We start from the raw sequence: 13338 nt of genomic DNA, 5'->3' as shown, positions 1-13338 counted from the left end.
TCAATGGTTTTATGACTAATTCCCTTTGTTTTGACAGAGATTGAGGTTATATTGGAAGTAGAGATGAAAAGCCAAAAAGATGGAGCTCAGAAGGGCATAAAAAGGCACCTGAAGGAGGGAAAAGACGAAGCCCGAGCGACCAGAGCCAAAGCTTGGGTGATCAAAATCGACGTCCACCGCCCAGGTGGTGGCCTTCGCCGCTCGGGCGACGGGGCTTCGAAGCCTGGGCGTCCAAATTTGGCGCCTGGGCCTTACACGACCCTTTCTGACTGCCCGAGCGTCCTCCTAGACAACCTGGGCGTCGACCTTGCGTGGATAAGGCCCTGTTTCTGCTCCGTTTTAACTCTTTTGGACCGAACCCTGTTTTGGCACGCCTCTAACCCTATTTAAAGGACCTCGGGGCTCTAGGTTATGCATCCTTGGAAGAGAAGAGCATAGAATACACTCTTTAACCAATTCTTAGGCTTTGTTTCTCATTCTTTCTTCCATGTCAATGGGGAACTAATTTTTATTTGTTGTGGGGAATGATGTAACCTTGTAAGCTCTCATGTATTTGAATCGATTCTTAATTCCATATGCTTTTTCATTAATTGTTAGAGTAATTCATCTGTTTCAATACTTGCTATGTTTAACTCATTCATTAGCATGATTTATGAATTGCATGAGTGCCGACAGGTTTCTTACAATTAAGGTTTTTGTTGAATTACTCCTAAAGGTTATATTTCTCATGGATGAGGGTATGATTCTTGGTCGTCTTAACCTCTTCATCTTCACATCTTATTACCAAGAAGGCTAGGAATTGTATGAACTGGTAATTAGGGACAAACTTATTTACCGAAGGATCGGGTTTAAGTGATTTAGTGAGGGACATTGGCATTAGTGCATAAAAAAGAATTCTTATATACATGAGAGGGAACTTGGTGAAATCTAACCCCAACAACATACCATCTCATATAAATCAACTTATCAATGGCAAAGGAGCACAAAGATGAACAGAGCATTCTTGAAAAATCATTTGCTTTGTGGAATAACCGATTATTACTCAAAATAATCGATTATCACTGGTCCTTATGTGAATTGCCCAAAGTCTAGAATAATCGATTATCACTTTTTGAAAAACCTTGTAACGGACTTGAATAATATCACTAACAATAATCGATTATCACTGGCAGTTGTAATATGTCTTTTCAATTTCAGACCAGTAGGCTATATATAATTGTCTTAAACCCTTAGAGGGTTTATCTAAGCTTTCAGAGACTATAGTGTGATCTAAGGAAGTTCTCAAAAGTTAATTCTTTACTTTGTCAAGTCTTGTGAATAAGAGAAGCTCGTGCTTCGTGTGTCAAAGGTCAGAGCGGTTCTCTTCAAGTTGTCAAAGTTGCTTTCTTCTGGTTCGTTGGTCGAAGGAAGAATTTTGCAGCACTACTCCGGTTCGTCTGTCGAAGAAAAGTGCTTACTGCCCACTTTTGGCTCGTTTGTCGAAGGAAGTTTCCTTCTGGTTCGTTTGTTGAAGGAAGGTTTTAGTTTTCTATTTTATTCACTTTATTGTAATATGTGAAACTGTTTTTTAGTGAAAACGTTAATCATTTTTTATAGTGATTAACAACTGGACGTAAAATCTTTTGATTCGAACCAGTATAAAAATTATCTTTGTGAATTTTTCTACTCCCTACACTCTTTACATTTTCTGCACATCAATTGTTCGATAAAAGTTTACTAAGAAAATAAATTTCTAAAACGGACCATTGTAACTTGATTTTGATCGAAAACACGCTTTCCGCTATTTTGTTCCGCTGTGGGACTCTACCATACCGATTGTTTGATACCGACAGATTGTTCAATCTGACGAACAGAGGATGAGAACTCCTTGTGAGAAGTAAAAAATCTTTGGAAAAGTGATTTATATAGAGATGATGTATTTTAAAATAATAAAACTTGTTGATAACAAAACTATTTATATTAAAACCTTTTAATATTAAAACAGTCAAATTTCACTAATTTTAAAGCACTACCACTTCTAAAATATTATTTTCTAGATCTTTATAATAAGTTAAGAAAAATATTCATGTTTCATTTTCTTAATTTGAAAAGTTATATAAGTTATTTATATGAAAAATATAAATAAAATGTTTTAGTGTTTCTTCGATAATATATGGTTCGAAGTGTTTAAAATATTTTTAAATTAAAATATTTATAATTTACATATTAAAACGAAATATTTTAATTAATTAAATAAATTGCTTAAAGTATAATAATATTTTTTCTAATAATTTAACCTATTTATTCTTTGCGACAAGCTAAAAAATCTGAATAACTGCAATATTATTATACAATGTAACATTATGATACATGTGTATCCGTTTCGTGAAAAATATTCTTGTACCAATTTAAGTTGGGATGGAAAAGGTGTACCTGATATCATTGCGAAAAACAATATCACCAGTAGGAAATGCAGTGTTGATTATTTCTCATTTGGGGTTTGGGGGCAGGAAACAGTTAGAGTATAGGAATGCTGGGATGCTTGTGAATGAATCAGGTAGCTTAGCTGGTAACTCAAACATATGGCCATATGTGATAACGAAACGATGTGCAGGGAATATGTTTGCAGAATTGTAAGTCATGTCATTTAGTGTTAATTAGTAGCAATTCTAGTTTTTTATTTCTTGAAGTAACATAATTCTCTGTATCTTATGTATTTAGTTTTATGCAGAAGAGATAAACTGACATGGGAAGATAAAACAAACTTGGCCTCATTCTTGGGGGAGCAACTGCATTATCTTCATCTTTTGTCATATCCGCCTCCAAATATCTCATCTTTCTGTGATATTGATCATGAATTAAGCTTGGTTGAGGCTAATGGTTATATTGCAACTGTTACCAGTAAATCAAATGTTACAGCAGAATGGTGGCTTTTCACCAGAACCTTAGCAAAGATGAGGAAAGATGTGTCAAGCCGTTTGATCAAGTGGTACAATTTGCCCCTTTTGACCCATGACTTCCTGTTAAAGAGAATGGTTTGAATTAGTTGATATATGTAAGAAATGCACCAAGGGGAAAACATAATTTTTTATGCATAGGAATGAAAATTTAATAGCCTACCAAACACTTCGAAGTTGAAAAGGGGTTCTTATAGATAGGAAAGCTGCCAAATTCAGTAGCAGTGTTTAACAACTATTTAAACCTTTTTTTAACTCAATCCTTATTATTTTGAACTTTATTCATGTGTTATTATGTTTTATTTTTTTTGTTTTGCCGATATATGCAGTATTATCATTATTGAGACTGGATGAGCAAAACATGTTGCAGGATGTAAACACGAAGAAACCGGTTAGACGAAACAGTAAAAGCTTGGATTTTGGCAGTGTGAGTATTAGATTCCAGTGACATGTTTCGATAGGATTTTGTCTAAGCTTCCAGTGATTGATTTTGATATTGACGAAGAAAGAGCACTGAACGTGATCGACAGACTGGGTGTGATAAGGTAATTGCAAGCTTTCTTGACTGCCTTTAAAATCAATTGAAAGGAGCAATAGTACTTGTACACATGCAACATTCTTACTGTTGAATGCCATATTTTTGCAGAACCTTTGGTACTTTGGATTCGTTTGGGTGAAGTTCCATGTGATGTAGATATCTTTATATAGCACCAAGAAGGTAACTGTTGATACGTTAGGCATTCATGTTTGAATCAATGTGACTGTAAAGCTCACTTAGTGTAGGAGGGGAGTAGACTAGTTCATTCTTGAATGCATATATTATGGTGTAGCCTGGATACAATATATATATATATATATATATATATATATATATATATATATATATATATATATATATATATATATATATATATATATATATATATATATANATATATATATATATATATATATATATATATATATATATATATATATATATATATATATATATATATATATATATATATATATATATATATTTTGCATTTATTATTTTAATTGACATTTAATGTATACATTTATTATTTTAATTGATATTTAATGTATACATTTATTATTTTAATTGACATTTAATTGACATTTAATGCATACAATAGAATAAGTTAAAAACGACAAATTTCTTATGAAATTCTTGTATTGGACGATGAAGATAAATGTACATTGAGCTCTATTTGCTGCAATTTCCTGAAGTGGGATACGTAAATAGTATATGTTGGTGTTAGTCAATACTTTTGTCTTTCAGTAATTACTGAAGATTTTTGTCCTTTGATAATTAATGAAGGCTTTTGTCAAAACCATTATGATTTTTTCAACCAATGACATAGTGCAATAAAAGGAATCTTTCGTGATCGCTTATATGTCTCCATTGTTGTGCATTTTCTTTACATTATAGCAATTTCTCCAACTCACATTTTGTTATAAAAGGGTAGCCCTAGTGAGCAAAATTATCATCCACTACAACCAGCAAACTACTCCCTTTGATCATTAGGAAACTTCAAACTTTCTACTGATTTTTTTCCTTCAAAAATTCTTCTTTATGGCAGAAGAAAGACAAACAAAGAAAGAAGATGAACTAACTCTCTCCCTTCCGAGAGAGAAGGGTTTTGCATCCTCAGATTTGTATCTATTTCAAGAATTTTGGTGCTCCTCCACTTTTATGAAAGAGATAAACATTTTTCAGAAGCAGTTTCAAGCAAAAGATAATGATATTATTGTTGCTAGTTTTCCAAAATCAGGTACAACATGGTTGAAAGCCATTGCTTTTGCCATTGTGAATCGCCAATGCTTCTCCTCCATTCATAACCATCCATTGCTTTCTTCCAATCCTCATCAACTTGTGCCTTATATTGAATTCATGTATCCTGCTAATAGTCATTTTCCAACAACTGAGCCAAGGCTTTTGGGAACTCACATTCCATTCCCTTCATTGTCTAAGTCAATCATAGATTCTAATTGTAAGATAATTTATATTTGTAGGAACCCTTTTGACACTTTTATTTCAGCATGGCATTTCTTTAATAAAGTTAGGCAATATTGTTCTTCATCTGCACTAACAATAGAGGAAGCTTTTGAAATGTATTGCAATGGGATAATTGAGTTTGGTCCATGGTGGAGTCATATGTTAGGTTACTGGAAGGAGAGCATAGTTAGACCTAACAAAATTCTGATACTAAAATATGAAGATATTAAAGAGAATGTCAACTTGTACGTGAAAAGAGTTGCAGAGTTTCTGGATTTTCCTTTCACTCAAGAAGAAGAAAGCAATGGAGTGATTGAAAGCATAATCAGGTTATGTAGTTTTGAGAAGATGAAGGATTTGGAAGTGAATAAATCTGGAATCGTGTACGATGGCCTTGAGAATAAGCACTACTTTCGAAAAGCAGAAATAGGAGGCTGGGTAAATTATTTTTCTCCTTCAATGACAGAAAAATTATCCAAAATTATGGAAGAAAAATTAAGTGGATCTGGTTTATCATTTAAAATCATGCATTCATAAGAGACAACAAAGAAATAGCTATATGTATCGTTTGGCACAAATGTTACTGTGACATGTTTTGTTTATGTTCCATGATCAGTTGTATGAAAAAGGTGTGTTGAATTAAGTAAAAGCTTTGCTGATATAAACTTTATTTACTTTTGTTGCAAACAAATTCATATTATATTCAAAAAGGGAAAGCTATTTTATACGTACAAACAGTAAGGAAATTAACCTACACAGTGTAATTTAAACTTTGATTATTGTTTAAAAAATATTTTAAAACTAACCAAATTATATGTACTATTGTAACTTCGTAAATAAAACACACTAATAATTGAAATACAATTATTTATTGCAACCTAAAAAACAAGTAAACTTTTATGAGTTCTGTAGACTAGCAATCAATAATTAAATATTTTCAATTTAATAATACTAAACACAACATTCAATAATAGCAAAACTTGTTATATGAAAAAATAATCATATTTTTCTTTCTTTACTACTATTTTTTATCTTTTGAAAAACAACTTATTTAATTAATATTTTAAATAGGTATATATGAGAAAAAAATAGGTATACACATTCCCAGTGAAAAAGAGCATCATACAAAATTTTTATATCCATTATATTTGAGTAGAGAAAACTTTTACTTTAGAAAGGGGTAATCAACCCTCCACCTTTTAAATTCATATTGATCTTCCCTAATAATAAAAAATCATTTAATTGTATTTTTTAAATATAGTGTATTTTATTTTAATAAATAAAAATGAAAGAGGTTTATGTGCGTATTTTTTGAAAAGGGTTATTGAAAAAAAACGATTTCATTTTCTGCTAATGAAATTTATTTTACAATTTTAAGCTTGTGACTTCTGAGAATAGACAAAAGAATAAAAAAGAGGATTTTAGAAACGTGTCTTTTTCATTCAACCAAACTAATACATTCCCCTCTTTTTCTTCGTTCTTGTTCATATATTATTACTTACCAAACACGGTAACAGAATTAAATAATGTCATGAATGATCAACAACTAGTGTGTAGTAAATTTATTATCATTAATTGCTACTAGCTATGATGTCTGACTTGATTTGAAAATTTATTATTTATTAGAAAATTTGAAATTAATGATTAAAAAAATCAACCTTGTACAAAGAAAAATCTTCTGAGTACCGGGATGAAATAAGTGTAAGAGGCAAATGTTGAGTACTGAAATATTTTTTATGCTTCAAATATAAATTGTACCATTAGGTCTCCTAATACCACCAAGGTCAACTTTTAGGTTGACCACTCGGCCGATCACCAGACCGATCATGAGGTCGATTATCTGGCTGATCACTAGACTGGCCATTCCGAACGATCACCAAATTGATCATCTGGTCGATTACTAGGTCGACCACCTACTCACCAGGTCAACCATCCAACCAATCACTCACCAGGTCAACCACATGGTTATAGTATATATGATAGTAACTCATTAAAATCCTAATGCAGTTTAAGGAGAGCTTGGCTTGTCATTAGGCTAGTGAAAGGTAAAGGTCCATTACAACTATTATGTAAAAGTCTCAGGTATGAATTTAGATGATTATGCACAATATACGTAGAACTTGTTGTGCTAACCGTTCGGTTATATTACTAACTTGAGCATCCAAGTGTCTTTGACAGGTACCCACCCATACAGCTTGGACAAGAAGGAGGGAGAGCGAACGACTTAACTTAGAGTGCTTTGAGTAAGGAAAATCAACCCCAAACCCAAAACATTTTGGCGCCCACCGTGGGGCCGAGTGAGTATCCCCATTGTAGCCATAAGGAACCAGTGAGTGGTGCTTTAAAGGCCCGAGAAAATTAGCCTCAGTAATTCAGCCTCAATCATTCGACCTCAACAACTTAGCCACCCTAGGTCTCAAAGCAATCTTGGTCGGCCTTCCCAAAGGTCGATGACCGTGGCTCATGAGGAAAGGAATCCTGACTGGCCTTCTCAAAGATCGATGATCGTGGCTCATTAACAAAGGAATCTTGGCCGGCCTTCTCAAAGGTCAGTGATCATGGCTCAACACCAAAGGAATTTCGGTCGGCCTTCTCGAAGGTCGGTGACCTCGGCTCATCACCAAAGGAATCCTGCTCGACCTTCTTGAAGGTCGGTGACCGTGGCTTATCAACAACGGAATCCCGACCGGCCTTCTCAAAGGTCGGTGACCGTGGTCATCACCAAAGGAACCCCGACCAGCCTTCCCAAAGATCAGTGGCTGTGGCTCATCACCAAAGGAATCTCGACGGACCATCCTGAAGGTTGGTGACCATGACTCATTGCGAAAGGAATCCCGACCAAAATTCTCGAAGGTCAGTGACTGTGACTCATAACTAAAGGAATCCTGGTCGACCTTCTCAAAGGTTGGTGACCATGGATCTCCATGATATATCGCTTAACGAAGATCAGTACCCTATTTGGCTTGCCTGTTAAAGGCAAGACCCGTTTTAGTCTTCCAACCACTCACCTTAATCAACGAACAAAAAGTGAATTAAGACAAAAAGCAACCAGAGAACCTGTCTTTATTAGGTGTAGCACATGCAGACCCCCTTTGCATAATCAACATCATGCTCAGGCTTGGGGGGCTTGTGTACTGTACGGTTTCCCGAGCACCACCTAGGCCGATCCCCAGGTCGACCACCAGACCGACAACCAGGCTAACCACCTGGCTGACCACCCAAGCCGACCACCACTCTGGTTACCTGACCGACCACCCACCAAGTCAACTACATGGTTACATTATAAACGATAATAAATCATTAAAACCCTAGTGCAAATTAAGGTGTGATTGAGTCATCATTAGGCTAGTGAAAGGTATAAAAGCCTATTACAACTATTATATAAAGGTCTCAGGTTTGACTTTAGATGATTATGCATAATATACACATAACTTGTTGTGCTAACCATGCTGTTATATTGCTGACTTGAGCGTCGGAGTGCCTTTGACAAGTACCCACTCACACAACTTGGACAAGAAGGAGGGAGAGAGACAACTTAACTTGGAATGCTTTGAGTAAGGGTCGTCAACCCCAAATTCGAAACATGTTTAAATTCTAAAAATACAAGTATGAAAGAACGAAGTTCTTAACTCATGGTTAAATATGTTATTATGCGAGTTAAGAAAAGTTAGCTTATTGTTTTAATTGATGACAGTAAATTCCTAATTGATTAAAACTTTTATTGTTGGAAAAGGGTTGGCTTCGTTTTAACACCAAGAGGAGGGGGGGGGGGTGAATTAGCGAGTTTTCAAAATCATAGTCCTTTCGCAATCTTTTTCACAAAGTATAAAACTTTACAAGGTTTCTTGAATCGCAGGGAATGAAAATTCTAAGGGCAGCGGAAAATATAAAGTTGACTATGAAAGCAGTAAAGTCGACTTAATTTAAAAGTGTAGGGATAGAGAATTCAAATGCAGGTTCTTATACTAGTTCGGCCTCAATGCCTACATCCATTGTCCTTCCATTATCTAGAAGCAAATACACTATAATGGTCAAGGTTTTTACAATAAGGATTTTATAGAGACCTCCACGTCAAAAATATAAAACACCTTTCTAACCCTCTAACCAAAATATAGGCAATACACACAGCAAGATCTGCAACAAGATATCCCATCTTCAACCCACTTTGAACAATCCTTAAAGTGTACAGACTCCACGAGACGACCCCCTACAATCCCAACAAGACAATAACAACAATCTTTACAAAGATTGAGAGAAATCTTGATCAGTAAGTAAGCACCACAATGTGTAGGGTATGATCATCCAGTAAGCTCATAAATCTTTCTTCTTCAAAGATAGATCACCACGGTCTTCTTGATGAGTTCTTGAAGCAAATTCTCAGAGATCACAATCTATAAATCACAAATGAAAATGTTAGAATATCCAAAGTCTCTGTGATCAACTGAGGCACGTCTATTTATAGTTTTCTATAAATTAGACGCTCTTGTAGTCGACTAGGCTACTAATGAAGTCGACTGCCCTTAGACAGTTATAACAGATAAGTAAAAAAATAACAGTCAACAACAGACAAACTGATTTTGCATTTAATACAGTTGACTATCATCAATGCTTTAACTAACTTTTGAAATATAGTCGTTACTGTTCACAAGCATAACAGAATATCAAACAATCAACTAACTAAGTCAGATCCACTACGCATGTAGTCGACTTAGGCACATTAACTCAGTTTGAAAAACTTTTCAATGCCAAATCACTCATAGCATTGCTTTTTAAAATATGTGCATAGTCACTAGTTATAATCGACATGCTTCATAATGAAGTTGACTTAAAACTTGTAGTTATGCTACACAATATAAGTTCATAAAAGTGCATGTGGTTTTCTTCTTAAAAAGCATATGTAATGCAACCATAAATGATGTATCAGATATAAGCTCAATAAATGTGCATACATATATCAAGATCAATACAAAACATGTTTAATAAGATATAATTCAATTAGGAACAAAATATGTAACACATAACAAAACATGTGTTATTAATAATGTGTTGTCATCATAAAAAACCAGAGCAACTAGAGCACCGTGAGATTAAAGTTAGCTAAACCAGTGCTTCCCTTATCAACAATCTCAACAGTTACTATTACATTTTTTTATATAAATGAGTTTGGTTTCATTTCTTGGACACAACATGATGGCAACCCCTAAAGGGACTTCCCATCCAAGAAGTAACAACTTACAACTAAGACTAAAGAAAGGGAAGTATAATAAAAGATTTCCAAAACTCTTTCCTTATCTAAGTCTTAGATAGATTCTCTAATCCATTTACATTGTTTTGTAGGATACAAATAAAAGTAGGAAACTACACATCCTAGGAAGATTGCCAATCAAGGAAGCACAAAGGAAGCAAGTAGGAGTGCATTGTGCAGCCAACCGTGTAGCTGATTTGAAGCATGTTTTCTACAATCCAGCTACCACGTTTTCCACATTTTCCATGTGCAAAACAGCCAACCGTGGCTTCCCCTTGTTGCAGCACATTCTCCACGCTTTCCACGTGATAAATGGGTTTCTCATGGGAATTGAAACACACGTGGATCAAAGCTTCGGCTGCACATGCTTTGTAAAATCTTAGTAGCTTCCCTAGCAAGATTCATAGCCTCTCTTATTCTATAAAAGAGAGTTTCCTCATGTGTAAATAGGAACTTGAATTGAGATAGTGAATTGCTGCTGAAATCCAGCCACATTTCTTCAAGTTCATTGCTTAAGCTTCTTTAGCTTGTTTACTTCTAGCTCCTTTCCCTTTTGGAAAGCCATCTGAGCTAGTTTCTTCACTACATCACCTTCCAAACACTGCCAAACCTTTTATCAAACACCTTCCGTGCGATTCATCCACTGCAACTGTTCTCCAATTCCCGCTGCCACACCTGATCGAGAAGTCTCTTCCATCTCAACGTGGAGGATGCTTCTATCATTTGGTATTCAGAGCGCACCGATCTCAGCCACGCACCAAGAGCTAAGTGATCACTTCACTCCATTTCTCTGTTTTCCGTGTTGTACTGTTACATTGCCATTGCCTCTGAATTTTTTTTTCTTTCAATTCTGTTTCGATTGAGTTTTGCGTTTTCTCTGTTGTTCTTGTGTCTTCACTTTTCCTTAGTGCTTGTTGATCATTTTAATCGGTGAAAATCCTTTGTTTAAGTTCAATTCCAACTTCAATTTCATTTTTCCAGTTTTGTCAAGTCATGTGCCTATGTGCAGTTTTCAATTCTGTCATCAAGTGTTTGATTCTGTTCCAGCAATGTTTTTGTTTTCAAATGAGTTTCCAGTGCTTGTGTAGCCAGTTATCAACCTAGAAGGCAGTGAGACAATGTCTAGCCTTGGTGATATGTGCTCAAACATGCCAAAACTTGTTTCTGTTTTCACAATTCTGCATAAACTTTGAAATTCTGGTTTGATAGCTATAATCTGTTTTTGTGCAGATTTATTGTTTCTAAACCCTAAGACAAGTTTGTTTAGTGATATTACACATGTCTCAAGTGGTAGCAACTTGTTTTAATCGATCAAATACAAAAACCATATATGAGTTGCGTTAAATCATGAAACAAAGTGCTGTCACTGTTTTCATCAATCTTTTTCACCGTGATTGTTATTCTTGACTGTCTTAGGCATTGTAAATCTGCTAGTTTGTAGTATTCTCAAGCTAGATCTAGATCATTAGGTTCAATTTGATTGTATTTGATCCAGCTAATGTTGATTCTCTGTAATTCTTTTCAATCCTGCTGCTGTCCAGATTTTTCTGCTGCATTTTTCACGGGTTGTTTGTTGCAAAGCAACCTAGATNGTGATTTTGTGTAATTGACCAATTCTGTGTATTTGGTTTGTTGCTACAAGTTTATTTGGCCAATACAAAGTTGTGTGCACAGCTGAATTCTCCTTTTGATAGCCAAACTTTAAAATCACCATTTCNCCATCAAATATCTTTGAAAATTGCAAGTAGATAAGTCATTTGGAGTTTTTGAGTGTTTTGCTGCTGTTTGTTTGATTNAGCAATCATAATTGGTGCATTGAAAGTTGTTTCTACTGTTCATATGGTCATTGGATGCATTTAACCGAAACACATGAACCAAAACACCACATTTTAGTGCATTTTTGCAAGTGAACTACTCCTTTTGGTGAATTCTGTGTTTTNGACCAGTTTTCAAGTTAGAACAGGTTCATTTGACCATTTAGAAGATGTGTGTACTGTTCATTTGGTATATTTCCAGTTGTTGTGAAAAATCACATATTAAACCATTGAATTTTGGCCAAAATAGCAACTCTATCAGTGAAATTCTGCACTGTAAATTTTCTTGGTTGTTTCTTTGCTAGCACACATTCCATTTGATGATATTGATGTGTTTGAAGAGTCATCTAAGCATTTGAGCCACTACTTCTCTAAATCACCTTGCCTGTATCACATTTTTCTGCCAAAATTTTCTACTGCAGTAACCCTTGTGCTGTTTGGCTGTTACCTCATTTNCATATTACTTTGGATTGGCAAAAGCTAGGGGCTTGTGTTTTCAACCACNTTTCCCGATAGATACAACCTCATTCAAACATAAAAAGCAACAAAATTCCCCTGCAATCCAGTTCCAATAAACTGATACAGAAAAACCACAGTTCTTTGAGACATTTCAACAAACACATTTGCATTTTCATCAAACAGTTTCAGCACACTCAATTTCTTTGCTGTTTTGAGTTTTTCTTGATTTTCTAATCTGTTCTAGATCTTATCTTAGGTTCCTTTTNGGTGCTATCTCTTTTTCCAGCCCAAAGTTTATTAGAAATCACTTTTTATTGGAATTCCAATCTGCTGTCATGTTAAATTGATTTCAAAATCTGCTGCAGTATCAGCATTTTNTTCACTCACGGGTTATGGTTTTGTTTGATTGGTGGTGGAGTTCTAGCATCTAAATTGCTTCTCCAAAGGGGTAGCATACTAAGGAGTGGAAGACCTGTTAAAGTGGCTACAAGCTTGGACTTTGAGAACACCTNGCTTTGCTGTCCAGAACACNGTTCCAGCAATGATTTTTCAGCAGCAAAAGTTCATATTACAACAACATTGATCTTGAAACAGCAACCACACTTGGTTCTTCATTTGTAAACATCTTTGCTTGTAATTTTGGCTTGATATCATGGAACATTTGGGTGCAATTTTCTTTCAATTTTAAAACTTGAGTGGCTTGGGAAAATGCTTTGCTAGCAATTCCAAGATCACCACTAAACATTGTAATAGTCTAGTTCCCACAACTTAGTGTGAAAGTGTGTCAAGGGGCTCCAAGTGTCACTTGCACTTTCACTTAGGGCCGTGTCTCATTCCTTCTTTTCATTTGCATTCTTTCTTTTATTCTTGCTTGTTGATATT

At 35.0% G+C, this 13338-nt stretch overlaps 2 protein-coding genes across 5 annotated transcripts; both read left to right on the top strand.

The window, feature by feature from the left end:
- Positions 1-2285: 2285 nt before the first annotated feature.
- Positions 2286-3378, top strand: LOC106771493 (F-box protein At1g78280-like). Of its 3 annotated transcripts, none has more exons than XM_014657486.2 (3): positions 2286-2612; positions 2711-2968; positions 3266-3378. In XM_014657486.2, the coding sequence occupies exons 1-3, from the start codon at positions 2398-2400 to the stop codon at positions 3288-3290; spliced, it is 498 nt and encodes a 165-aa protein (XP_014512972.1). In that variant the 5' UTR covers positions 2286-2397; the 3' UTR covers positions 3291-3378. The 3 variants fall into 3 exon arrangements, 2 of the variants coding, with proteins under 2 accessions (XP_014512972.1, XP_014512973.1); XM_014657487.2 differs by having other exon boundaries at positions 2289-2612; positions 3307-3378; XR_001376467.2 differs by having other exon boundaries at positions 2295-2612; positions 2701-2968; positions 3307-3378.
- A 2-nt stretch (positions 3379-3380) lies between these two features.
- On the top strand, positions 3381-5566 carry LOC106770600 (cytosolic sulfotransferase 15). 2 transcript variants are annotated; one of them, XM_022785378.1, is made up of 3 exons: positions 3381-3481; positions 3583-3654; positions 4523-5566. In XM_022785378.1, exon 3 carries the CDS (start codon positions 4636-4638, stop codon positions 5473-5475), a length of 840 nt encoding a protein of 279 aa, XP_022641099.1. In that variant the 5' UTR covers positions 3381-3481; positions 3583-3654; positions 4523-4635; the 3' UTR covers positions 5476-5566. The 2 variants fall into 2 exon arrangements, with proteins under 2 accessions (XP_022641099.1, XP_022641100.1); XM_022785379.1 differs by lacking the exon at positions 3381-3481 and having other exon boundaries at positions 3488-3654.
- Positions 5567-13338: the final 7772 nt, after the last annotated feature.

The sequence above is a fragment of the Vigna radiata genome, chromosome 8 (assembly GCF_000741045.1).
Source record: "Vigna radiata var. radiata cultivar VC1973A chromosome 8, Vradiata_ver6, whole genome shotgun sequence".
Classification (NCBI taxonomy): domain Eukaryota; kingdom Viridiplantae; phylum Streptophyta; class Magnoliopsida; order Fabales; family Fabaceae; genus Vigna; species Vigna radiata.
Note: the sequence above shows the minus strand (reverse complement) of the source record. Positions and strands in the feature narration are given on the sequence as shown.